General features: G+C 34.4%; 2 protein-coding genes across 2 annotated transcripts; one reads left to right on the top strand and one right to left on the bottom strand.

Annotated features, from left to right (window-relative positions):
- Positions 1-15,355: 15,355 nt before the first annotated feature.
- On the top strand, positions 15,356-20,486 carry LOC146956698 (calmodulin calcium-dependent NAD kinase-like). The gene is made up of 9 exons (XM_085730836.1): positions 15,356-15,487; positions 15,576-15,767; positions 17,900-18,123; positions 18,223-18,284; positions 18,499-18,711; positions 19,102-19,231; positions 19,306-19,649; positions 19,752-19,896; positions 20,004-20,486. The coding sequence occupies exons 1-9, from the start codon at positions 15,478-15,480 to the stop codon at positions 20,247-20,249; spliced, it is 1,566 nt and encodes a 521-aa protein (XP_085586962.1). The 5' UTR covers positions 15,356-15,477; the 3' UTR covers positions 20,250-20,486.
- Positions 20,472-26,880, bottom strand: CFM3A (CRM family member 3A). The gene is made up of 9 exons (XM_085730827.1): positions 25,870-26,880; positions 24,807-25,296; positions 24,595-24,725; positions 23,698-24,048; positions 23,260-23,416; positions 22,778-23,070; positions 21,338-21,397; positions 21,139-21,228; positions 20,472-21,011 (listed from the first exon to the last, which is right to left on the bottom strand). The coding sequence occupies exons 1-9, from the start codon at positions 26,695-26,697 to the stop codon at positions 20,892-20,894; spliced, it is 2,520 nt and encodes an 839-aa protein (XP_085586953.1). The 5' UTR covers positions 26,698-26,880; the 3' UTR covers positions 20,472-20,891.
- Positions 26,881-26,978: the final 98 nt, after the last annotated feature.

The raw sequence follows: 26,978 nt of genomic DNA, 5'->3' as shown, positions 1-26,978 counted from the left end.
AGGTACGATCAATTCATATTAGTTGCAACATGTAAGTGCATATCACGACCATTTTCTCTATAAAAAAATACTGCTCCATCCGTTTCGAATAGTGTCACTTTAGAATTTTTTTTTTCTTCTATTAGAATGAATGTCATTTTCCGTTTTTAATGTAATAATAATTTTTTTCTTTTCAATTGTACCTTTCAATTAATACTATATACACTACTTTCAAAGTATTATTTTTTTTAATGGAAAACAAACGAATACTACCTCCGTTTCTAATTATAAAATCTTTTTTGAGAATTTTTTTTATCCTTTTTTATAAGACTCGTTTGTTATTTCCAACTACATTAATTATTTCTTTACCTACATACTCATATTCCCTCACAATATTAAGAAATACTAGACTTTTGACCCGTGCGTCGCACGGGTTTTCTTGACTATAATAGAGAGCAATAAATAATCTTTAACCCGTAAGATCATTGATATGGTAGAAAATATTTTCTTCAAAAAAAAAAGCAAGAGGATAGGAATGAAATTGGTGTGCAATGCATTTTATTTAGATGGAATTTGTTAGGTTAAATAATTGCAAACCTAATAAAGCAAATGAGCGGGAAAAAATTAGGTTAAGTTGCTGCAGACATAACAAAATTAAGAAATAAGGAAGTAAAAAAAAAAGGCATGAAATTAAAAAAAAAATCCAAAAAAAAAGTGTAAAATTCTTGACAAAAAAAAAGTATAAAATAGAAGGATCATACGTGATTGATGAGTCATTAATTAGTCTATTTTATTGCATTATTTAGTTTAATTTTATTTAAGATTTGATTTTATTTTATTGCATTTTATTTCCTTTTTGAATATTTTACTTTAAATTGCTTTTTATTATATTTTAGGAACGAATATATGGTGGAAGGTGTCTTGGAGCAAAAGAAAGAGGACTGGAGCAAATACAGTGCGAAAATACGAAGATACGAGACAAAAATATATTCCCACATAGTCAGAAGCTTGGCACGGCCCGTGCCAACATGTGGCACGGCCCGTGCCACCTCCCAGAAGCCTCTTTTGCTGCTTTTCTTCGAGCCCAAGTTACTCTGTTGTAGTTTTACTGCTTTGCCCTTGTAGTTGCTTAGATTTTAAGTCAATTGTAAAGCTATAAATAGAGTAGCACTCCATCATAAACATTCATCTTTTGTTCTTGGAATAAAAGTTCACTTTTATATTATTGTTCTTTTATATTACTGTTTTCTCTCTTCTTCCCCCATGTCTACAATGAACGTTAGTGAGTAGACTTCTTTGTCTTGGGATTGTTGGAAAAGTCTAATGACATAATCCTAACAAACCAAGCTTTAACCCTAATTCTATGTAGTCGTACTTTCTAATTTAGATTCACCGTTTTAACATGAATTAACAATTATCAAACTGTGGAAGCGAAAGCGGAGGGTTTGATAATTGTTAATCCATTATCCCAAACATCAATTCATAAAGCGAGAGCGGAGCTTTGATGTTGGAACAAGTGAATCTAGACAATAATTGCAAGACAGTGAAATAGTCCTTGCAATTATTGAGACACATGTAGTTTCAATCCTTATAAGCATCTTCTAGTAATCAAGTCAGCGAAATAGGCTTGGTTACTAGAAGTAAACTCTCACCGGACTTTCATCGGAAAGGTGAGGGGCTAAAGGGAAACCGGTCTTAAGAAATTAAGGGGTAAACCATGGAATTAGAAGTTAAAGTCTTGTCTAGTGAAAGATTTGTTATTATGACAAACCAATAATCCCAAGGCTCTTTTATTATTATTGTTATTTACCTTCAGCAATTAAACCCCTTTTTATAAGCTTTCTTCTCTTCTAATCATTCTCTAAAAGTTGATTGAATTCACAACTCCCTAGAGGAACGATACTCTTTCTTACAACTATTACTTCGATAGGCCGTGCACTTGCGGTTTGGCTCTATCAAGTTTTTGGCGCCGTTGCCGGGGAGTTGTTGTAATTTGATTAACTTTTTAATAGTGGTTAGACCAAAAAAAAAATCTTTATTTTGTTCTATTTTATTTTATTTTCGTTTTATATTTGTTTCAAAAAAAATAAATAAATATATATATATATATATATATATATATATTTATAAAAAGTAAAAAAATATCTCTCTCTCTCTCTCTTTCTCTTTTTCCATTCTATCTCTAACTGTTTTGATTTCAGGCATGGCTCAAAACCTTTATCAATGGACCTTTTCCCCCCTTTCACCACCTTGTAAAGCTTATGAAATTTTTGGTCACACTGGTGTTGAATGTCAACTAGGTAGTGTTGTTAGAAGTCCCGAGCAGGTAAACTATGGGTTTAGGAATAGTCAAATTTTTTTTCAAACCCATCAAAATCTTTTTGGACAACAAACATCACCACCCGGTTTTGCAAACAACCAAAGAGTCTCTCAAAAATCCGACTTGGAACTTTTGATAGAAAATATTGAATTAGATAACATTAGGCATAACCAAGAGTTTAAAGTCAAAGCTGGAATTTTGAATGACTCTCTCAATAGGCTTTCCGCAAAAGTGGATTCTCTTTCTACTCACAACAAAATGCTTGAGACTCAAATCCCTCAAGTAGCCCAACAAGTAACCTCTTCCCCACAACCCTCCGGAGTCTTCCCGAGTTAAACTGAAACCAACCCCAAAAGCCTAATAAATGCTATTACACCTAGGGATGGTAAGCAATTAGAAGACCCCGTTGTGGAAACTAAGAAAATTGAGGTTGAGGTAGAGAGTGAAAAGCCACAAAGTGAGAAAGTTGTAGTAGAAAGTGGAGAGCCTCACATATCACCACCATATGATCCAAAAATTCATTTCCCACAAGGGTTTGATGAGTCCAAGTTAGATGAGCAGTTTAGGAAATCCATTGCAATCATTCAAAGCAAATTGTCATCTAAACTTAAGGATCCAGAGAGTTTTTCCATACCATATGTCATAGTATCCAAGACTATAGAAAGAACCACATGTGATTTGGGGGAGAATATTAGTTTGATGCCATTGTCCCTTAGTGAGAGATTAGGTATCGGATAGAGAAACCTTTTGATCGTCAAGCTAATGACATTAAACGAGCGCTTCGTGGGAGGCAACCCACGCATTTAATTGCTTTCGTTTTGTTTGTTTTTCTTTGTTTTAAGTTGTTTTGTAGGTAATTGTCCAAGTATGATTCAAGAAAAACTGAAAATTTTGAAGCCCCCGTGACTAGAATGTTGGCACGGCCCGTGCTAAGGTTGGCACGGCCGTGCCAACCCAAAACCACCCAAAACTAAAAAACTGGCAGAATGTTGGCACTGCCCGTGCCAAGCTTCTGCACCATATACCTTCAAAAAAAAATTCTTCTCCTTCCCCATTCACTCACTTCTCTCTAAAAACTCCATTAACCCCCAACCTCCAAACCTCCATAACTCCACCAAATCCAACAAATTCTTAACCAAATTATCCCAATTCATCTTTCCAAACTTAACCACCAATCAAAACCAACCTTCATCCAACCAAACACCAAATTCATACTCCATTAACCCCCAACCTTTAACCAATCCTTTCCACCAAATATCTTCCCAAACCCTAAACCTTCAAAACCAATCCACACCCAAGGTCATATGGCTTCAAGAAGAAGTGATAAGGAACCAACAAGCTCTTTTGGAGGTCCTCCCTCAAAGAAGCAAGCACAAGCAAAGAATCATGGAATCCAATTCTGAGACAACAAGCAATGGGACAGGTATAAAATTCTAATATCTAATTCCTTGCATCCTTCTCGATATCCCGATTCTCATACTTTGAATATGCTAGAGCATAGTGCTGATGTTTATAGGCTTATAGGAAAGCTAGGTTGGACTGATTTGTTGAAACCTATGCGGGGTTATGAAAATTTCACTTATGAATTTTTAAGCTCAATTATTTTTTTTACTAAAGATAAGTTGGATTTTGATAACCCTAAGCATAGAGTTTCTTTCCGGTTAATGAATGATAATTATGATATGTCTCTACAACACTTTTGTGATACCATAGGTTTTGCAAATGAGGGGTATATTCATGATTCTTGGGACCCTAGCCTAAAACCGGATAACTACCAACCAGCTGCCTTTTGGGAACGCATCACCGGTCTAACCTAATTTGTCTCTAGAGCCAACAAAGCTAGCAACATTCATAACCCCGTACTTAGGTACCTTCAAAGGGTAATGGCTTGCACTATTTGGGGTAGAACCGAGCTTGGAAACACTAGAACCGATGAGTTGTTCATGTTATAGGCAATGCTCTACAACCACCTAGTTAACACTTGCTTTTATTTGATTGATTACCTAGATTTTCTCGGTACTAGACCGGGTGGTAAAGGAGATATAGTAGTGGGTGGCATCATTACATACATAGCTAGGCATTTTGAAATTGGTGAGGATGAGGGGATCAAACAAATTGAGGGAAACAATAGACTTAACATGGACACCCTCATTGCTATAAATTTCATCAAACCTCGTCCACCACTCCATCACCAACCCAAAGCTTAATGTGCCTATTATGCTTTTACTTCCTAACCCATCTCGGACTACCACCGAGGTGGAAGCAAATTTGTTGTATGTTGATGATGTGCAGGTTCTTAGTGAGCAAGATGATGATGAGAGAGATGATGCTAACTTGCACTATGATGTGGGAGAAGGTGCTAACTTGCACCAAGAGGAAGAATATCATGGCCATGAAGCCGGTGAGTTTAATGAAAACCAAAGATGGGCATGGATGCATAATAGAGTAGGAAAGAGGTAGGAATGATGAGGATTAATGAGTTTTTTATGTTGTGGACTATGCTTTATAACCATCATATTAACATTTGCTATTATTTGCTTGATTTTCTTGTTGCAATTGTTAAAAAGAAACCGAATGATAAGGGTGATATAATGGTAGGTGGAATCATCACTTTTCTTGCTAGGAAGTTTGGGGTGAGTGTGAATCAAGGGATCAAGAGGATAGAGATGAACTATTATCTAGACTTATATACTATTTTGTCCTTCCTTAGAACCCATGGCCCTACTCACAACTACCAATATGAATGGAGAATTTGTTTGACTATTATATCTAATTCGGAAATAACTAATCCGGATGTGGTGGAAAATTTGTTTTATGTTGGTACTAACCCACAGGTACATAATGATGGAGATGATGGTGGTAATGAAGAGGAGGTAGGTGCAAACTTGCATCATAAACAAGAAGCCGGTGGAAGATATAATGATGAACGGCGGGCATAGATGCAAACCAAAGTTCAAAGAATAAGCACCGAGAAACAAGGACAATGTGTTGAAAGGAACAATGTCCAAAGGAGCAATTGAATAAATAAAGAAAATAATCACATGCTCCGAAACATGACGCAACACCTTCACCCTCCAAAGTCCACCTTATGGACCTCAATGAACAAATGTGAGCTTTCCTCTTCCTCTCTTCCCTTATCTCTTCTCTCTTTCTACTACTCTCTCTCTTCTACTCCTTCTTCTTTCCTCTTCTTCTACTTCTTCTCTTTTAATTTCTTTTTCTTTGAATCATTGAGGACAATGCTTCCCCTAAGTGTTGGGGGGGGGGGGGGGGGGCTAATAAAGTGTCTAGAGTCGTAGTGTTCCCAAACTCCCTTGAACTTTATTCTTTTGTTTTGTTTTTATAGGAAGAGGCATGATTAGTAGCTTGTTTTTAATGCAAAATATGGCATAAATTTTTTGTTTTGTCTCTTCTTTAAAGGTTGTTTCTTGTACATGAAAGTGGTTTCTTGTGTTTCTTGTGTTCTTGTTATACCCACATCTTGTCTTATTGTGAAAAATCTCCAATGAGAAAAGCACCCAGTTGCAATCATTGAGTAAATGTATGAATAGGTATTTTAAGGAGTACGTTCTATCTTTAGTGTTAACTTAGACCCTTTAAAGTCTTCAGAGTAAAAGTAGTATAAGTTTGTGTGGGAAAATAATCAATGTTCTTAATTGTTATATGCTTAATTGTTAAAGTTATAATGGGGCGGGAGAATGGCACCAACATGTGGGGGAAAGGACAATCCCTAACTTCCTAATTGTGGTGGTGACTCCCTAATTTGAAGTTAAAGTGAAACAAATTCATCAATGCTAGGGGGAAAGGACAATTACATCCAAAAAGACTTCCTACGCGGAGATGAAATAAATAAAATTTTGCAGCACTGCTTAGGGTGATTTTGAATCTAGGGGGAAAGAAAAATTACATCCGAGAAGACTTCCTACGAGGATAGATAGCCCCTAAGCATCTGCATCCCCTTGTGCTTAATTGTTAATCTAATCTAATTTTAACTTAAATTCCCATCACTCTTATATGAAATGAAGAAAGGACTTTTCTCGGTTACTTTAGCGTTAAGGATAGAACATGTTCCTCATAATATATGTCTTATACAGGAGCAAGAAAAGGGTTGGACTGCACACACACACACTCACTTGAGACTTGATGTTGGGTAGAATAGGTTCATGAGAAGTATTTGAAATTGTAATTAGTGTACTTGAAGCAAAACCTTTCTTTTGAGACATGTGTTCTTAATATTGCCATGAATAATCTTTTGTTGCTGCTATGTCTGTTGCCTTTTGCTTGAGGACAAGCAAAGATTCAAGTGTGGGGGAGTTTGATGAGTCATTAATTAGTCTATTTTATTGCATTATTTAGTTTAGTTTTATTTAAGATTTGATTTTATTTTATTGCATTTTATTTCCTTTTTGAATATTTTACTTTAAATTGCTTTTTATTATATTTTAGGAACGAATATATGGTGGAAGGTGTCTTGGAGCAAAAGAAAGAGGACTGGAGCAAATACAGTGCGAAAATACGAAGATACGGGACAAAAATATATTCCCACATAGTCAGAAGCTTGGCACGGCCCGTGCCAACATGTGGCACGGCCCGTGCCACCTCCCAGAAGCCTCTTTTGCTGCTTTTCTTCGAGCCCAAGTTACTCTGTTGTAGTTTTACTGCTTTGCCCTTGTAGTTGCTTAGATTTTAAGTCAATTGTAAAGCTATAAATAGAGTAGCACTCCATCATAAACATTCATCTTTTGTTCTTGGAATAAAAGTTCACTTTTATATTATTGTTCTTTTATATTACTGTTTTCTCTCTTCTTCCCCCATGTCTACAATGAACGTTAGTGAGTAGACTTCTTTGTCTTGGGATTCTTGGAAAAGTCTAATGACATAATCCTAACAAACCAAGCTTTAACCCTAATTCTATGTAGCCGTACTTTCTAATTTAGATTCACCGTTTTAACATGAATTAACAATTATCAAACTGTGGAAGCGAAAGCGGAGGGTTTGATAATTGTTAATCCATTATCCCAAACATCAATTCATAAAGCGAGAGCGGAGCTTTGATGTTGGAACAAGTGAATCTAGACAATAATTGCAAGACAGTGAAATAGTCCTTGCAATTATTGAGACACAGGTAGTTTCAATCCTTATAAGCATCTTCTAGTAATCAAGTCAGCGAAATAGGCTTGGTTACTAGAAGTAAACTCTCACCGGACTTTCATCGGAAAGGTGAGGGGCTAAAGGGAAACCGGTCTTAAGAAATTACGTTGTAAACCATGGAATTAGAAGTTAAAGTCTTGTCTAGTGAAAGATTTGTTATTATGACAAACCAATAATCTCAAGGCTCTTTTATTATTATTGTTATTTACCTTCAGTAATTAAACCCCTTTTTATAAGCTTTCTTCTCTTCTAATCATTCTCTAAAAGTTGATTGAATTCACAACTCCCTAGCGGAACGATACTCTTTCTTACTACTATTACTTCGATAGGCCGTGCACTTGCGGTTTGGCTCTATCAGAGATCATTGATATGGTAGAAAATATTTTCTTCAAAAAAAAAAAGGCAAGCGGATAGGAATGAAATTGGTGTGCAATGCATTTTTTTAGATGGAATTTGTTAGGTTAAATAATTGCAAACCTAATAAAGCAAATGAGCGGGAAAAAATTAGGTTAAGTTGCTGCATACGTAACAAAATTAATAAATAAGAATAATTAATTTTGCGTGAGAAAGTTTGTTTTACAAAATTGTCCTTAATAAATGGTATGAGAAAAATAAATTATAGAATTGAAAGAAAAGAGAGTAATAAATAGTTAAGGATATAATATGAAAAATAACATTAATGTTTCATTGGTATGGTAAAACGACATATAATTTGGGACCATTTTTTTTCCAAACTACATAAAATTTGGGACGGAGAAAGGACGGATACATGTGCATCTCTCTGTAGGCTTGTGCTGTCACTAAATTTTGAGAATTTTTGTTTGGGTGGTAGCAATAAAGTAATATATAGTTATAGTTGAAATGTTGACTAAATAGCCCACACGACACTTTTCTATTGATCCACATATAAACATACATTTTATTTTTGTGTTACAATATAAACATACACTATGACACAGTTATGATGTTTATTTATGCTATTAAAAATGAAATATATATTCCCTAAAAAAATTAAATATATTTATATATATTTAATGTTTCAAATTTATATATATATATATATATATATATATATATATATGGTGCCCCCACTTTCAAAAATTTCTGGATCCGTCACTGGGACAAAGGGTATTTATTATACATTTTTTTTTCAATCAACAATAAATAATATGTTGAAAATATAAATTAGCTCTCTCACTTAAAGAATAAAATTGTAGAAACAACGGTGATTACAAACAACTTTAATACAAGTATCAACTTTCTAAATTTTTGTGATTTTGACAAAATGGTCTTATATATAAATGTTAAAATAGTTGATAACTAAACTAGAGTTGTTATACCCTAATTTTGGACCTAAAAATACTAGCTCAATTCTTCTTTTCTTGCATTTCAAGTCATTTGAATTTGTCTCTGATTAATTGCATTTTTCTCTGCATATTATTTCAATGTTATTTGTAAAATTCATGAAAAAGGGCATTTTAGTCATTTCCTATGTTAAAATTTCTTTCAATCCTTGAGAAATTGTCCATGGGTCATTTCAATCGGTTTGAATGAGTTTCTGTTTAATGTCATGTCAAAATCCATTTCAAAATATTGCATCTGAGTCGTTTTGAGTCAGTTTAGCCCCTAGGGGCATTTTCGTCATTTCCAGTGTTAAAACTCTGTTTAGTCTCTTAAAATTGTCTCTGAGTCTATTAATTTGCTTGTATAAGTTCTTGCTTTAGTTCTCTGTTAAAAAATCATTTTAAAATTGCATCTGAGTCATTTTGAGTCGTTTTAGTCCCTGGGGGCATTTTGGTCATTTCACATAAAATTTCTGATTCATTTTAATCTGCTTTGTTGCTTTTAATCGTCTCGCTTTACGTTAATTTTCAATTTACTTTTTCAATTCAATTTTAGTTTTAATTTTCATTTTGGTCCTTGTACTTTTGTTATTTGCATTTTAATCCCTTTTTAAGTTTGTTAAAGTCAAAGTCAAGGTTTGTTACAAGTCAAGTGCTACATGGCATCACATCATTGGTCCAAGCATTCCCACATCACCTATAAATAGATGAATCATGGTCAAGGTCAAAAAACTAATCATTTTTTTTTCCACCAATTTTTTTTTTCCAATCATTTTTCCACAAAATAAAAAAGTCACAAAAATCAATTTCTCTCTTTTCCCTCTTTCTCCTCCACCGTAACTAACTTTTCCCCCACCACTCAAACCACCCTAACTAACTCTTCCTCCACCACAACTAACTCTTCCTCCACCTTCAATCTCCACAACCACCATCAAACTTCATCTTCAATCTCCATCACCATCACAAATCCTCCATAACCAAAACCTTCATCATCACCTTCATCTTACCTCAATCATCATCGTCATCATCCATCACAATAACCTTGCATTTTCAAATCGGCACTCATAGACACACATACAACACAAATCCAGCACTCGAATTTCATTTTCGAGAATCAACCATTTTCGGATTTGAACATCATAAGCAACCGTTTCCCGAAAACGAATCAAGAGCAGAAGTTCGTGCTGTGCAAATCGGAGCCAGATTGGAAAGGAGTAAGGAGAACAACGACAAGTGAACAGAAAACAAACTCAAAGCGAAAGAAGAACAAGGCCGAATCCAAGCAGAAGCTTCCCGTTGCAAAACCCGTTCTTCTCTGATCTAACCCCAAGGTTTGTTTCCCTTCAATCTTTTGCTCTGAGTTTGTTTTGAATATGCCGGTAACATATGAATCTTGCTTCGTTTTTGAACAAATTGCTTGAAAACGAATTTCTAAATCCAGATCGGGGCCATTGTTAACTTAGGATGAAGCTTTACGTTTGAGTTTTGTTTAACTTCGAATCACCTCATGCATGTCTTGTTTGATTCCGGTCAAAAGAGTCTTGAAATAAGTTTTAAGAAATAAGTTTCAGAGAAGAAGTAGAAAGGGAATGGCGCTGCATTTTTTCTATTAGAGGAAGAAGAGAGTTCATTTCAACACGTGAGAAGTGAGCAATCTTTCTTTTATTCTAAACTGGTTTTGCCTAACCCATGGACCTTGCTCCATACCCGCTCCAACTCTTTAACCCTACCCGTTTTTTAATTTGGATTCGGCATGGGCTTGATTTGTCCGTCTATTTCGACTTCTGCTTGTTTTCTTACTATATGCACACTGAGTCTTGCTGTTTACACCACTGTTTTCACTAAAAATCCTTTAAAAAATTCCTAAAGAAATTTGTTCGATATTTTCTTGTTATTTTCATTAAATTTTGATGTGTTTTACATATTAATCTTGATGAAAATACATGGAAATAATTTATTCTTTGTTAATTCAATTCTTTTTTCATTTTTTTTGTTAAAAACTTTGTTAAAAAACTTGTAAAAACCTTGTGATTTCTTTTACATTTGTTTTGAATAATCAAGACTTGTTTCTTGTGACCTTTTGCATGTTGAAAATTGATGAAAAAATACATGTGAAATTGTGTGTGATTTGTGTTGTTTTTTTGTCATATTTTGTGAAGCTTTTTTGCACATTTTAGTTCCAATACTTTGACTCATGATAATTGGTGCTTGATGAGTAACTTTGAGGCATTTGTTTGTTGTTTAATTTGGAATATTTGGTGCTGTTTGTGATATGTGATGATTGTTTTCTTATATGGCAAGTTACTTGAATTTTAATATGCGAATTAGTGCAAAATAGACCTAAGAATATACCATAACTCTTTGGCTTGTAATTTTCTTGTAACTCTCATATTAGGGCTGACCCCAAAACTCCTTGAAAAATGTTATAATGTGAGGATTATAAGTCATGAGAGCTTTGTATTTTGTGGTGTAATTTTGGCTAGGCTTTGCATCATTTTTTGCTATGTTTGTGGTAGTTTCTTTGCTTTTGTTATAATAACTTTTACTTGCTTTATTTCCTTGATATTATCATGTGCTACTAACTCCTCCATTTCATGTTTCATGCATTCCATAAGGCATTTCATTCTCCATCTTATATTCTTGGTCTCTATCTTTCTCACACTTTCCAATTCATGCAATACTTAGAATGTAAAGACTTAGGAATTTTGTAATATTGTTTCTTATGCTTTTAATTTCTTGCAAGACCATAGAATGTAAACTAGGACATGATGTAAAGGACAATGGACTCTTAATATGTACACCGACACAAGCACCGACACATGCACACACCTCACTTTAGATGTATGGCTAGGATATGCATGTTTAGATGTATGTTTAGGATTGGATGTTTAGATGAATGCCTACGATTTACACTTAGAAAAATCATTTTCCAAAAAAACTTGAATAATGTCACTCAAATCATTTTCACAATAAACCTTGGGATCCAAAATCCCATTGATTTTCTCTTTTATTTTCTTAATCAAATTTCAATGAAAATTAATCATACTAGACTCTTTTTGCAAAATAACCAATTCCACCTCACATTTTCCCAATCTTATGCCCTTGAGGCCTCTCTCTCTCATTCTTCAAAATTCCATTTTCAAACTTAAAATCAACCAACAAAAACAAAAACATTTTTGAAGAGAACTACGGTGGATTTGATCCCTTAAAAGGGTACGTAGACAAGGAATCAAAATTCCTTCAATTCAAATAAAATAAAAATTCAAACACTTTCTTCTCCCCCCAATTCTTGACTTAGTAAGCTCTTAGGTGTAAATATCACTTTTCAAATAGCATTTAAAAATAAAGCACGCAAAGACGGTTCCTATAGGATACTATAGTCGTTATGGGTGCCTAACACCTTCCCGTAGCGAAAACAACTCCCGGACCTCGATTCTCAAGGGTTTTGCTTATTTTTTCCCTTCCCAAGAAAAAATGAGATATCAACGGTTAAAAAGGTTCAGACGTAATCAATGTTTGACACCCGAAAACCAAGATAAAACAAGAGTTAGTAGCTTGGTTAGAAGTTAGTTAGAGTTAGTTACTCAAACTAATCTCTATATATAGAACACTATTGTACTCATTCATTATCTTTTATCAATCTATTCATTCTCTAATGAGTTTCTTTGAGTATCTCCCTCATGAGTACTCTTATGCTTGCTATCTTGCTTACATCTATGACTTCTCTCCCTATGATTCCATGATTCTTAACATGGTATCAGAGCGATACCCTAGGGAGGAAGATAAAGACGACACTTCCGTTGATGATTCTGATGAGGATGCAGTTTCAGTTGAAGATTCCGCTGTAATTGCAATTTCTATTAAAGACTCCGACGAAGTTGCGATTTCTGGTGAAGATTCCGACGAGGTTGTAGTTTCCGATGAAGATTCCGGTGAAACTCCTGCAGAATTCAATTCCTCTGATTTCGTCACAGTTCACAATTCCGACTTGATTTTTGGTAGCTTCGGTCAAGCTTCTGATGATGTTCCGGTGTCTCCACTCAAGCTGATTACACCTTTAATTGAAGGAAAATCGTTCAAGATTGGAGAAATTGAATGCGTTCTTTCGGATTCTAAATTTGTTACAGTGGAGGAACAACAAAGCTCGAATCTTCCATTTCAAGGTTCACCATCTTCGATCATGTGTCAACACGGAAACGACGTCGATCATTTCTTACATCGTCGGAAAATCAAGAAAAGCGTGCAACTTGCTGCAATGGTGCTGCAATCGTCTGAGATTACGAGTGCCTGCACAACCACCGCCAAGGTGATGTTTCGTTCTGATTTCTCAACAACATACTTAAATTGTTCAGATTTTGTATTCGATCCCGGTGGAACAAGTTCGTTCCGATCATCTCTGTTTTCGTCGCTTGTGTTTGCGGTGGCGATTTATCTTAGTTTTCTTTCCATGTTACAAACACAACGCCTCAAATCATCACACTTTTTTTTTGATCCTGGAGGAATTTCAGAGATAGATGAGAAATCGTTCCCTATTGTATTTCTTTCTAGATCGGTGTCAGAAGCTTTCGTAGCAGCGTTTGGCAAAGAATCACATTTCATGCCTTTGGGTCTCAGAATCATTTTTTTCCAGAATTGTATTTTGGAAAAGTTGTTTTTGTCCAAACAAGTTTCATCTTTTCTGCTTAAACACCATATCAAGTTGTATGTTTTATCGCGATCATCTCCTTCTATCTCTCAACATCGCTCCTGTGTTCTCTAATTAGAGATTTCTTGTTCTCGGTTTTGTATTACAATATCAAAGTTCAAGAAGAAAACAAGATTATCGCGTTTGATTCCTATTACAAATTCGCGTTTTCAGAATCATGTTTTCAGAAAAATGTTTGAAGAATCACGTTTTCAGAAGTGCGTTTTGGTGAAGTGTCTTTCATCCCGATATTCAAAAGTGTGTTTGGACAATCACAGATTCACAGAAGTGTGTTTCAGAATTTCGGTTTTAGAAAAGCACTTCAGAATCGCGTTTTGCAAAAGCTGTCTTTGGTTCAGCTGTGTTTTCTTTATGTCATGTTTGCTTAATCATTACAAAAGCTCATTTTCAACAAGTTACTTTTGTTCAGAAGTGCGTTTGGAGAAAGCTCTTTTGGTTGCAATGCAAAAGTGCTTCTGGAATAAGCTTGTTAAAGTGTTAAGAGGAAGAAGAAGTCAGAAACACGTAAGAGTGTTTTGAGCACAGAGTTTCAAGAATTCTCACATGTTCTCAATTGGGCATCCTTCACATTATTGGGCTTCCTTTTTCATTTCATATTAGTTTTTCTGATTTTATTAGTTTACACCCATTGTTTTACTTAGTTCTTGTAGTATGCAAATTTCAATTGTAATTCATTGTATTCCAAACTCAAATTGGTGAATTTCCCCATTTTGAGTTTGAGGGAGGCTGTTAAAATAGTTGATAACTAAACTAGAGTTAGTAGCTTGGTTAGAAGTTAGTTAGAGTTAGTTACTCAAACTAATCTCTATATATAGGAACACTATTGTACTCATTCATCATCTTTTATCAATCTATTCATTCTCTAATGAGTTTCTTTGAGTATCTCCCTCATGAGTACTCTTATGCTTGCTATCTTGCTTACATCTATGACTTCTCTCCCCATGATTCCATGATTCTTAACAATAAAGACGGGGGTAGTTGATTAGGATAATTTGATAAAATAATTTTTTTTACTTAATGTATTTCTTAATATATATATATATATATATATATATATATATATGTATAAAATTTTTTAAATGATATTCATTTTAAAAGGAAAGGAGTGCCGTTTCTTTTTAGAGGAACAATATGCACTTATTACCAACACTGTGTCCCCGTCATTTGATATCAATTATTATCACCTAACGTACGCTATGATTCAGTCACAAACGTGCTGATGAAAATATCTTTTAAACGTTGAAAACAGGTTGGATAAGGTATACTTATAATATAAAAAAAAATCTTAAATATCTCCAGGAGAAGATAATCCTATTTAAAATAATATTAAATGTGAATGTGTCATTCTAAGTTGGAATTCAAATCTTCTGTTGGCACGGTCCACATAATTAATCCAGTCGATGTAGTAGTTTTATTTGATGGATATTGATTAAAGAATCCATTAAAAAAAATTGTCTTAAAATAAAATTGTCTCAGAAATTTTGATTGTTATTTTTGCCAATGCAATAATTACATTACTTTAATAGAAATTTATTATTTTTAGTATTTCAACCAACCTAAAAAAATGTCAAGAGATATCTGTTAGCATCATGTTTATTTAATGAGAAATGATATTTTAATAACTATTTTTTACAATTTTTGTCACAATTTTCTCTCTTATATTCACATTGTGTTTTTAATTTCTCTTTATTGTTTTGACTTTGTATCAATACTCATATTTCATATTTCTTTGCATATTATGGTTGACGCATAAGTTGCAAACAAAAACGGTTGAATATAACACTCCACTTATTTAATATATGTAAAGTAGATGAAATATGGAAGAGTATTTAATAAAGAAATGCTGAGTTGTTTCATGATTTCATACCACTTGATTTGAGTGCTAGAGGTAACAATCAAGGCAGTCAGCTACAGCTTCTTCTTTGGCTCTAGTCTATTTGTGGTCGTGTTTGTGACTGTGAATCTCAATCTCCAACAAGATGGAGCAAGGTATTTTATTTTTTTCTCTTCATTCTTCTTTCATTCACAACACATAAATAATAAGCATATGTTCAATTTAGTTCATAATGTTTTTCAGATGGTATTGGTAAAGCCGTCCGCCTCACACATGTTCTGGCTGCCTCCTTTGCCGGTTTGATTGCCGCGGCTGCTGCCTCGCGTTACCGGAAGCAAGAGTCGACGGTGGTGACAGATGAGAAGATCATTCCTCAAGTTGATAAAACAGAATCTGGTCGTTTGGAAAAGATAGAAAAGTTCTCCCACTATGTTGGTATGTAATGTTTCACTTTTTTTGGGATTCTTGCAAGCTAGTATACTGTGACTGTCCTTTCTTTTTCAATCTCACTGTGACAAAGACTATCACAATTCACAAATGTTTACAACACAAACACTATTGTAGATAAGATGTGCTTCACCAAAATGATAGCCTCAAAACTCAAGTGGTGTATTAGTCAAAAGAGGAAAAGAAAAAAAAGTAGTGTAAGGAAAAAATTGAACAAGAAAACAGAACTATAAAAGAGTTTAGTAAAAATAAATAAAATCACTACTATAATATAAAGGTAAGAAAAACCTAAAATTATCCTTCAAAAGAAAATTCTCATATTATGGGGCGTGAGTTCAACTCTCCGCATTAGCACAAGAATTTTGTTAGTATGAGAAAGAAAGGAGAACAACATCATGTGAGTATGAGAAAAGAAAGTTATCAAAAAATTGTAACAAAATGGATGTACAAATATCATTATTCATTTCTCTTTTGTTAGTTGGTAATCTATAAATATTTATGTCGGTGTTTTTTGGCTTTAAAATTTACCTTTGTTCGTCGAGTTTCAAAACTTGACCCACATAAATTGTTAATTAAAAGAAAAATACAAGAAAGAAAGAAAACATTTAATTTAACTATTTAATTAAATAATTTTTATTTTTAATTATTAAATTTTTGTTCATTACAAAGTTATCTGCAAAATCAACTGTGTTGGTCCTAGGGATTGCGTTCCGGTCAAGTTGGATTTTAGAAAGAAAGATAATTCAAAACAGGGGTAATAGTCATTTTCGGGAGAAAGTCTTGCATGCGCACATACCCAAATAAATATTATTTAGGCACACACATGATATCAATAAAATTAAATGACATTGATTGATGTGACTAAATTATTTTTGTTTAATTTTGTTGATTTCATGTGAGTGTACCCAAATAATGTTGATTTAGGTATGTGTCCATGAAAGACTTTTTCCATTTTAGGTTATGAATGTGAAACAAGTAGCCTGAGTCGTTTTTCAATCTATCAAAATTTTAAAATAGTCTCTGATTGTGTAGTTCATCAGTTAAAATAGTCTATAACGTTAAAATAGTCCTTCAACATTGACATTAACTATTTTCATATAAGGACTGATATGATAGTAAGTAAATACATATGACATTAAGTAAGTATATTAACGGGATAACATGACAATATTAACAAAATATTTTAACGGAAAGAAATATTTTGACTAACATATTGCACAATTATATACTATTTTGAAATTTCGATACATTGAAGGAATATTGTAGATACAAAGGAACAAAATGACAAGTACCCCAATTCAAATCATTTAATTTTTTTTTAGGTGCATAAATCATTTGAATTAACTAAATGCAAATTGGTTTAGGTAGGTTTAGTTAGATTTGTTAAAAAAAATAATTAAATTTAAACCGAACAAATCCCAATCAAATTAACGTCAGATATCACATCACTGGACCTAATAATAAATTGTTTTGAATTCCTAAAAAAAAAAAAGTTGTTTTGAAGAATTTTTTTTATTAAATATATTTTTAGTTCCTATCAAATATTCAAAGCTTAACTATATAATATAAGTTTTATTCAACTTTAGTCTATAAAAATTAGGTGAGACTAAATAAATATTTAAAAAGTAAGGCTTATGAGTTATGAGCCAATGAATTCTCTCATTCACCAAGATAGTCTTAATTAAGTTACATAAATTTTTTGCAATATGTAATAAATACTTTGATAAAAATATTGACTCATTCTCGATCCTTTAGAGTAAATTTGTAAACAATATCAATTGTCATCGAATTTAATATGACAACCAACTTTCTTAATTCTTGTGATTCAATCAGCATGATCTTATGTTTCGTGACGAATGTAATAAAAAATAGCGGGACAGGTAGCGGATTATTAATATATGTGCTCGTGCATATCAATTGCCATCCCTAGTAAAGAATGACCTTGTTGATATTTTTGTTCTTAGAATTGTTGCCATATACTAGTAGGTAAGCTTTTGGCCCTCCCTTCAATGAAATATTAATGTTGCATATTCTAGAAAATCAGTAAGATGAAATGCAGCTGAATATTTGATCAAAATTCACAATTTTAATTTGGCTTGTGTGTTTGCGTGTGTTGGCAGCTAGGCAAATAGGATTTGAAGATGCAAGTGAGGTGCCAGAGTTATGCATACTTGCCCAAGAATATCTGCAAAAATCCAAAGGATGTGATCAAAGCATCTTTGAATATCTTGGCAATGAAAAGGACTCTGAATCTCTCTATGTCAAATTGGTTGATGAGTTTGAGAAATGCATCCTCAGTTATTTTGCATTTCATTGGAAACAAGCTCCATTTGTTATTAGTCAGGTTCATTCTCCATTTATTCATTTTTATTTTTTTATGTTCTAATACATATTTTTCTCCTCAGTTAAGTATTGAGTATGTCTTTCTTCGGCCAAATTCTAGGTACTGAAAACTGAGTCTCAGCACAAAACGAAGCTGAAAGAAATTCTATTGGCAGCTACAAGGTAACTTGCTCTTTTTAACTTATAATTTCTATTTTTTTTTTTTTTATCATTCATTCAAATAATTTAAGTTTAAAATTTTTAATTAAAAATTCACCTTAAAATGTTACATCATTATAGAGTTAGACAATTCAAGGAAAAGTTAACATTTATTTATTTTTAAATAGGTGAGAATGACACTATGTAACTTGTAAGTGCTGTATATGTTCACATACAGGAAACAAAGGTTTGAGAGAGTAACCAAGAATCTGAAGGTGACAAGAGTGTTCTCTACTTTGGTAGAAGAGATGAAAGTAATAAATGGTGGTGTTTCACAAACTAAAGAAGTCATGGTCCCCATGGCCCTCAGTGAGAGGAGTCCAGTTCTAATGTTCATGGGTGGTGGCATGGGAGCTGGAAAGAGCACTGTTCTCAAAGACATTCTTAAAGAGTAAGTATCGTCCATCCTAATTCTACTCTCGCAGGTTTATCATTGTTCACTTTTAATAATTTTACAAAATCTATCTTTTCACTTTTAATAGTCAAATGTTGTTTCTCTAGACGCACCTCAATTCCATTGTTGGATTATTTAATGTCTGCATTTGGATCAATCCAACTATGAGGTGCGGCTGGAGAGACAATACAAAATCCAAACGTGTGTCATACACATGATCCATCCTGTATGCATGAGTCTTGCAAATATGATTATTCAAACTATACATGCATTTTTTGTGAAAGGAAACTACATGCATATTTAAGTATTAAAAGAACCATACATGCCTGCTTACTTTGTAGTAAGAGCTTTGCTTTTATGCCTAAATAAATATTATGGCTTTGGCAGATCATTTTGGTTAGGAGCAGCTTCAAAGGCTGTGGTTGTTGAGGCAGATGCTTTTAAGGAGAGTGATGTTATATATAAAGCCCTTAACTCTAGGGGTCACCATGCTGACATGCTTCAAACTGCTGAATTGGTAAGCTTCTATCTGACCTTCATGAAATGTTACTATGGTCAGTGTATGAGCTAAACATTTCAAAATCTGTACAGGTGCATCAATCTTCCACTGATGCTGCATCATCTCTACTAGTGGCGGCTCTAAACAAAGGGCGAGATGTTATCATGGACGGTACCTTATCATGGGAACCTTTTGTCGAGCAGACTATTGCTATGGCAAGAAATGTTCACAAACATAAGTACAGAATGGGGGTAGGATATAAAGTAGCTGAGGATGGTACAATTAATGAAAATTACTGGGAGCCAGTGAATGAAGCAGAAGAAGAACATCAACAAGAGGAAAATTCTACAGGGGAACAACACTCTCAAAAGCCTTATAGAATTGAGCTAGTTGGTGTGGTTTGTGATGGATATCTTGCAGTTATTAGAGGCATTAGGTGTATATATGCTTGTGGAACTCTACTTTATTAATATACTTTAGTGGTGTGATTTTTTGTTATGCTGATATAGTTAACATTTTCCTTTTGGAATTTTAACAGGAGAGCTATTATGACAGGAAGGGCAGTGAGGGTGAATTCACAATTGCAATCTCACAAAAGATTTGCTAATGCATTTCCCAAATATTGCAAACTTGTTGACAGTGCTAGGCTCTATTGCACAGATGCTGTTGGTGGTCCACCAAAGGTAAAAACAGGATCAACTTTCCTCGACTGTGATTGATTTTACACTTTATTATTACTAATATTAAAATTAAAATGTCAAGAAGATAATTTTCTTTTCACACAAAACAGCTTATTGGATGGAAGGAGGGTGATCACAATCTACTAGAGGATCCTGTTGGTATCAAAAGCTTGAAAAATGTAGCAGGTTTCAATAATGAAGCTGATTCCATCTGCGAACTTTACAAGGAACCTAGCCCAGCAATGGAACCTGGTTCTGTTTGGAAGGATTTTGTTCTGTCACCTTCAAGGTCAAGTGTTCAGAAAGAGTTAAGGGAATCCATTCAAAAAATAGAGAAGTCCATCAGAAAAATGTGACCAATATGGCTGCTGCCAGAACCAAGTGTTACTGTCTTATGAAGTGTGTGTGATGTTATAAAAAAAATATTGTTTATTTCAATCGTATGATTTACTAAGATAAGAAAGAAAAGGTTTTTTATTTTTTTATTTTTATGGGTTTTGGACTTTTGGTGTTAACCCATCACACCATCCTGAGACTTGTAAATTGGTATAAATGAAAAGGTATTGATCAAAATGAAGTTATACACAGAAAAACAATTTCTATTGAATATTTTGAAGTTATACACAGAAAAAACAATTTCTATTGAATATTTTAATTCATAAAATAAAATTCATCAAAATCAGCAGATAGTTTTTCTATAAGCTAAAATGAAGGTCCTATTCCTCAAGCATATGTTAACAGACCCCTTGACTTATTCAATCCTAGAGAACTTAACCAACAAATGTATATACATGCATCTTATACTAACCTTAATAGTGTATAAGCAATTACATTCATACTCTATGATCTCATTGAATTGAGCATGAACTTATCAATGGTTTCGTCTGAACAAGCTGTTACATTCTTCATCAATCAGCTGTGTTCCCATGAATTGAGTGTCACTGCCATTGACGATTCACATAGGCATCAGGAATCCACAAAATCACGACACCTGACCTTCAACTTTGTGAGGCAAATTCCTCAGGTTGGAAATTAATAGCATCACTTTCAACTTCACTATCATTTTCATCATTGTCACTCTGAAGATATGCGTCAACTTCTTCCTCATCATCCTCCGCCTACATGTATAAGATATTTACACACAAATATAAAAGGAAATGCAGTGTCATAAATTCTTACAGTGCTGTGTGTGTGTGTGTGTGTGTGTGTGTGTGTGTGTGTGGTGTGTGAGAGAGAGAGAGAGACCTCAGAGTTATCATCATCTGTAGAATAAGCCGAATCTAATCTGTTATACAATGCTTCATCTCCTTCCTCCTTTACTTTCTCTATTTGTTCCTGTGAAAATTGGTCCAGACAAACAAAGATCAGGAAACCTAGGTTTCCATATAATATACAGCTTAGATGGTAATGAGATGCTAAAAATGTAGCTATCAATAGTACGTACTATTTCGGATCTTAACTTCTCCACTTTACTTTGCAAAGTTGAAATATGACTTGAAAGTGCCTGTTTGTCAATAAAATGAGGCAAAGGAGCATTTATTATGAACATGAAAAGAACAACAAAAAAACACGCGTATACATATGCACATTTACAAGATGGAGAAATAAATATAAAAGAATTAAAGTAAAATCTTCTATCTGATATATCCTTTATCAATTTACCCACTATATCTTGGTAGTCCTTGTTGGAAATTCCGCCTTCATTGCGGTCCGCCCCTAGCTGCCTAATTTGAGTTGCCTTCATTGCAACCTCCAACACCTTCGTTGTGTTGGGTTTAAGGGATGGAATTAGTCCCATGTTGCCTAGACCACGTGTAGTGTTTATAAAGATTGGGCTGCCCTCACCTTACAAGCCAGATTCGTAAGGTTGAGTTAGGCTCAACCCAAATTCTAAGAATCTGTCCTAGATCTGTTGTTGGGCTTGTTGTGTCGTCCATGCGTCAAGCTCATTGGGTCCTAAGTGTGAGGGGGTGTGTTGGAAATTTCGCCTTTATTGCAATCCGCCGTAGCCCCCTAATTGTGGCATTTGGGTTGCCATCATTGCAACCTTCAACACCTTCATTGTGTTGGGTGTTAAGGGGTGGATTTAGTCTCACATTGCCCAGACATATCATATGGTCTGTGTAGTGTTTATAAAGATTGGGCAGCCCTCACCTTACAAGCCGGTTTTCTAAGGTTGATTTAGACTCAACCCAAATTCTAAGAGTAATCTTGACATTTCTAAATTTTTTTCATCTAAACTATTTATGTTTAACTTTGTTAACAAAAGATTTTCTATAACATTAAGGATAAACATTGCATACCCAACACAACAAACTAAGCCAAAAAAAAAAATTGTTTTGCCAGAAAAAATGAAAGAATGGGGAGTATTAGGCACCAAATTGATAAACTTTTATGTATGTTAAATATCTAATCGGGAGTGGAATGTGTTAAGATATCTGATAAAGGAACAATACAGAAGGAGGGGTTGAAACAGTCAAAAGTGACTTTGATCAATTACTGCAGTTAATTGTGTATTATATAATTACATTTGCTAATTAATTATGCTATTAGTTATGTGTATTGAATTCAGAATAAATAGGAAAGCGAAGGCAGAGTGGGTTATCAAGTGGTTAATTGGGTGGGAGAGAACCAAGCTCTCAAAGACTTGGTAGAAACGTGACCTTGCAATTCCTAGTTCCAGCACAATATTCCTTTTTGTAAAAGTTTGTAAATCTGTATTCTATCTCTGATTGAAAACAATTCTCCCAAGATTACTCAATAAAAGTCAGTTGTTATACAGTATTTATATTAATTGGTACCAGTTTCTATTCGAATGCAACAAATTGAAGTGGAAAATATTACAATTAGCATTTGATTGGAAGAAATAAGTCTGTATGCATACCTCATGTCGTTGAAGCTCGATTGAACGTGCCAAAGCCTTTCTCTTTGTCAAGAGATTCTTCGGTCTCATCATTGAAGGGCGCTGGTAATCCTTTCCCCGGTAAACAAGTATAGAATATCCTTTTGAAACTTTGTCAACTGAAACCAGAACACCACCACTCTCAGCTTCAAGTGCTAGTGCAATTTTTTTTACATGTTCAAAGTTGTTAGCCTTAACAATTATCTTGACCAGTTCCCGGTACTTCCAGTGCAAGTGCATGTTTTCGATAGTACCGTCAAAAACTCCACGTCTACCTGCAACCATGAATTACATTCATTTTGATACCACAACTAAAGTACCCTCGCATATCATTATCATGAATCAGATTTATTTGTAATGTAAATTTTTCTATCTGGTTTCTTTCATCACACCCTTAGCATGTGGTGAAGTGAATCAAAGTGGTTCTAACAGAGTAAGAAAATATCATCTAGATAGAGCTCTACCAAGAAGTAAGAAAGCTTTCATCCGCAATCCTAACTTGCGAAACATAAATCTCTCTTCATCGGTTATACTTTCAGGGTCTGCTCTGCTTTCTGATGGCTTCAAAGACACCTCCACCTTCATTAGGGCTCTTTCAGCTCTCCTTATCTTTCTTTCAGCCTGGTAAGCAAAAATCCAGGGATCACAATCACGTAAATTCTAAACTGGAAAATAATCCTAGTGTGAAATTAAGTACCAAAAGTCGACAATAATGAATAACAAAACCTCCGATACCACTAACATTGTGTACATAATATTGAAAATAATGAATATCTGGGGTTCTATATGAGTCTTAGAATTAAACAGATTCAAAAACCAAATATGTCCAACAGCTATAACACAAAATTTAGGCTTGTTGGTAATTAGGGAATCAATTTCAGATATAAACTTGAAGGACTTACAAGTGAAAGCTTCTCTTCTAACTTTCTAACGATGTTGGCATGCCGTAGTTGTTCTACTTCTCTCATAACTTTTTGCTCGTGACGCTCATCCAATGTCTTTCCCCACTTTGCATCTGCATCCAAAGTTTCGCCAAGAGTCCCAGCCTCCGCTGACAACTCTGATGTATTAATAGCTGGTAAGATCAATGATGACGCTCTCAATCTTGCATGCTCCTCCTCATCCTGCATTGCTTTGGCCATTCTTTCCCTCTCTAGCAAGGCTTGAGTGACATCTGGTGATAAAAAATTCTTCCCTCGATAAAAGACCAAGAAGTCTTTATTTCTGGAGAGCATTATGCCACCTGTCAGTTTCTGCATCCGGAAATAAAAAAAAATATTCATCAACAAATCCTCACATAGTGGTGTAGTACAGATGCATATAACAAACTACCTGATCATATTTTGTTTGTGTTAAAAAGCCTATAACTTAATACTTATATCTGATGTTAGCAGAAAATTCCATCAGCACCAAGCTAATTGCAAAACTATCTTGCTGACTTTTATGCACTAATCCACACTAAGTTTATCACAATGTTAAGTCAATATGAAATGCTGATCGTAATAGATGTTGAGATGCATTAATTAATTTCTCAGTGTAAGTGCCCTAGCACTTATGGATTACAAACTAACATAGTGTACTGGTTTCATCCTCTTTATACTTAATGTCAACTTAATGGCTGCCTACATATAGCAAACGATGCAAAAAATTGTGTACATTTTCAAACAGAAGGAAAATCTATGCTTTAGTGAATGGCATACCAAGGATGCATGAACAGTGAAGAGATTGCTTAAGAAAATGAAACTAAAAAACAAGTCAACAAAATTTATTAGTTGAACCGGGAGAACATGATAAATCACCTTGATCTCTTCTGCCATTCTCTCACTGGTAGTTAGCTGCACACCACGTTTGAGTGCAACTTTCGCTATAGAACTTTTTTCCCACAGTTTGATCATGGCTGCAGCTAAACCTTGAAGCTGCTTGTTTCTACCTACATTTCACAATTAATTTATGATCACAATGAAATTATAAACTTCACATGCATAACTGCATAACAGAAATGATGACCAACCTAATGCAAAATGTGGAGGGAGTCCCCTAGCAATCCTTCGTAGAGAAGTTGCCTCCTTGAAACCAAGTGTCGGTCTCACTCCGAAAGGAAGAACTCTGAAGGGAGGTTGGTAACCAGGAACAGTTGGAGGAAGCATATCCGCATCGACAGGCAGTGGCTCACATCCAGGCCAATCTGTATATCTAGGACCTAGACCATCCAATAACTTGTCTACTTCATCTTCATAACTGAGTTTTGGCAGATTAACTTTTTCTTTCTGATCATTTGTAGATTCCAATTTTTCCAACGATGTTTTTGTCTCAGAATCAGAAGTAAATTCAGAAGGCTTCACTTCAAAATCATTCGAAGGTGCTGACAGAAACTTCGAAGGTTTCTCGTTTTTCCTATATAACTGTTTATTCTGTTGTATTGAAGGATCCTTGTAGCTCACACCTCTGTACAAGGAAACAGAGTTGCCAGACCTCCAAATCACCAGACCACCAGTTTTTTTCTGAATGTAGTATCAAGAATTAACAATAAAGCCACAGTTATTGATAGTCAAGGATGCAGGTATGAAAGAACAATTGAAGAAGACTCCAGTGAAATGTCTACAAAATATATATGAAATCCATCATAGAAGATTGCACAATTACGCATCACTACATTGGATTGGAGAGTTTTTCAAATAAATATATTATACTACCTTCATCCCTAAATATAAGACCCTCTTGAGAAATGTCTGTCTCTTTTTATACGACCTAATCTGAATTTTCAACTGCATTAATAATTTCCTTACAAACATACGCCTGAACCAACAATAAATACTACGATGGAAACATAAACAAACTCTATCTTGAAGGATGAACATGTTGAAATAATATCAATTACTAACAAATTCAATAGTACTACCAACTTTCTTAATTTCTGTGATTTAGTCGACAAGGTCCTATATTTAAACACAAATGCATACAATTCGGGTTGGTCTATCTAGTTTTCACGAATCCCCTAAGTTGCACTGGTTTTTCAATGAAAACAAGACAATTAAATGTTGAATATACAAGAAGCAAAAGGTAAAAAACCAAACCTCCAATATCTCATGCATCCTCTTCATGTTAAGTGCAGCATCACCTTCAAACTTAAGCCTAACAATCTCAGAAGTCTTCCACCTCTCATGAATCTTATCAACAACAGCTTGAGTAACACCACCACCACCGATTCTCGTCTTATGCTTCTTCATAAAAGTTAACTTCAGCAACCTCCTCAATTCAGACTCAGGAAGAGTCAATTCCGCCATAGAAGTCTTACTCTTCTTCCGCGAATTCGTCCTCTCTTCAACTTCTTCATCCACTACTGGTTTCTCCCAAGGAAACCTCACTTCACCACCATCACCACTTCCATAACTTCCAATCCCAAATGGTGATTCCGGCGAAAACCCACCTCTTGTATTAGGCAACATTCCTTCTTCTACATAAAATATATCCTCCACTGACCCTTTTTCTATCACTCCTTCTTCTTTTATATTCTCATTTTCATCACTTTCATACCCAAATTTCTTCAATTTCTCAACAATTCTATCCATTCTACTACCACCATCACCCTCATCATCAGAGCTATCAAAATCAGATTTTGATGAATGCCCATTTCCAGAACCTTGATAATTTAAAACCCCGCATGGCGGTTTCGATCGATTGTGTTCATTCCAGCGTTTTAACCATGTATCAGTGCAGAAACTCTTATGGTAAAAAATGGGATTTTTTGAAGAAAGATAAGTGAAATTTTTTGTGGGTGTTTTGAAAGTGAAGCTTTTATGGATTGAAGAAGAAGAAGAAATTGTGGTGAAGAAACGGAGAGAATGATGAAAGTTAGGAGAAGTGTGAAATGGGTGAAGTTGGCGAGTGGGAAGAAGAGCCATTGATGAATTTACATGAATGGATGAATGAAGAGTGGAAATTAAAGGATGATTATTGTGTTGGGTTAAAATTGAAATTGAAATTGAAGATGAAGATTCTGGTTGTTCTTACTCTGTTCTGGTTTTTGGTAGCGCCAAAGCTTGATACTAGTAGTGGATAGAGAACTGGAAAGCTCATTTCCTTCTCCCATTGCCACTATTTTATTTTATTTTTATATTTTTCTCCAAAATTATTGGGAAAAATTGTACCCAAAAAATTACACATAAATATTATTTAAGAGAAA

This window comes from Medicago sativa, chromosome 1 (genome assembly GCF_051527215.1).
Source record: "Medicago sativa cultivar Bolivia chromosome 1, Bolivia_mono, whole genome shotgun sequence".
In the NCBI taxonomy this organism is placed as follows: domain Eukaryota; kingdom Viridiplantae; phylum Streptophyta; class Magnoliopsida; order Fabales; family Fabaceae; genus Medicago; species Medicago sativa.
This window is presented reverse-complemented; position numbering and strand designations above follow the sequence as displayed.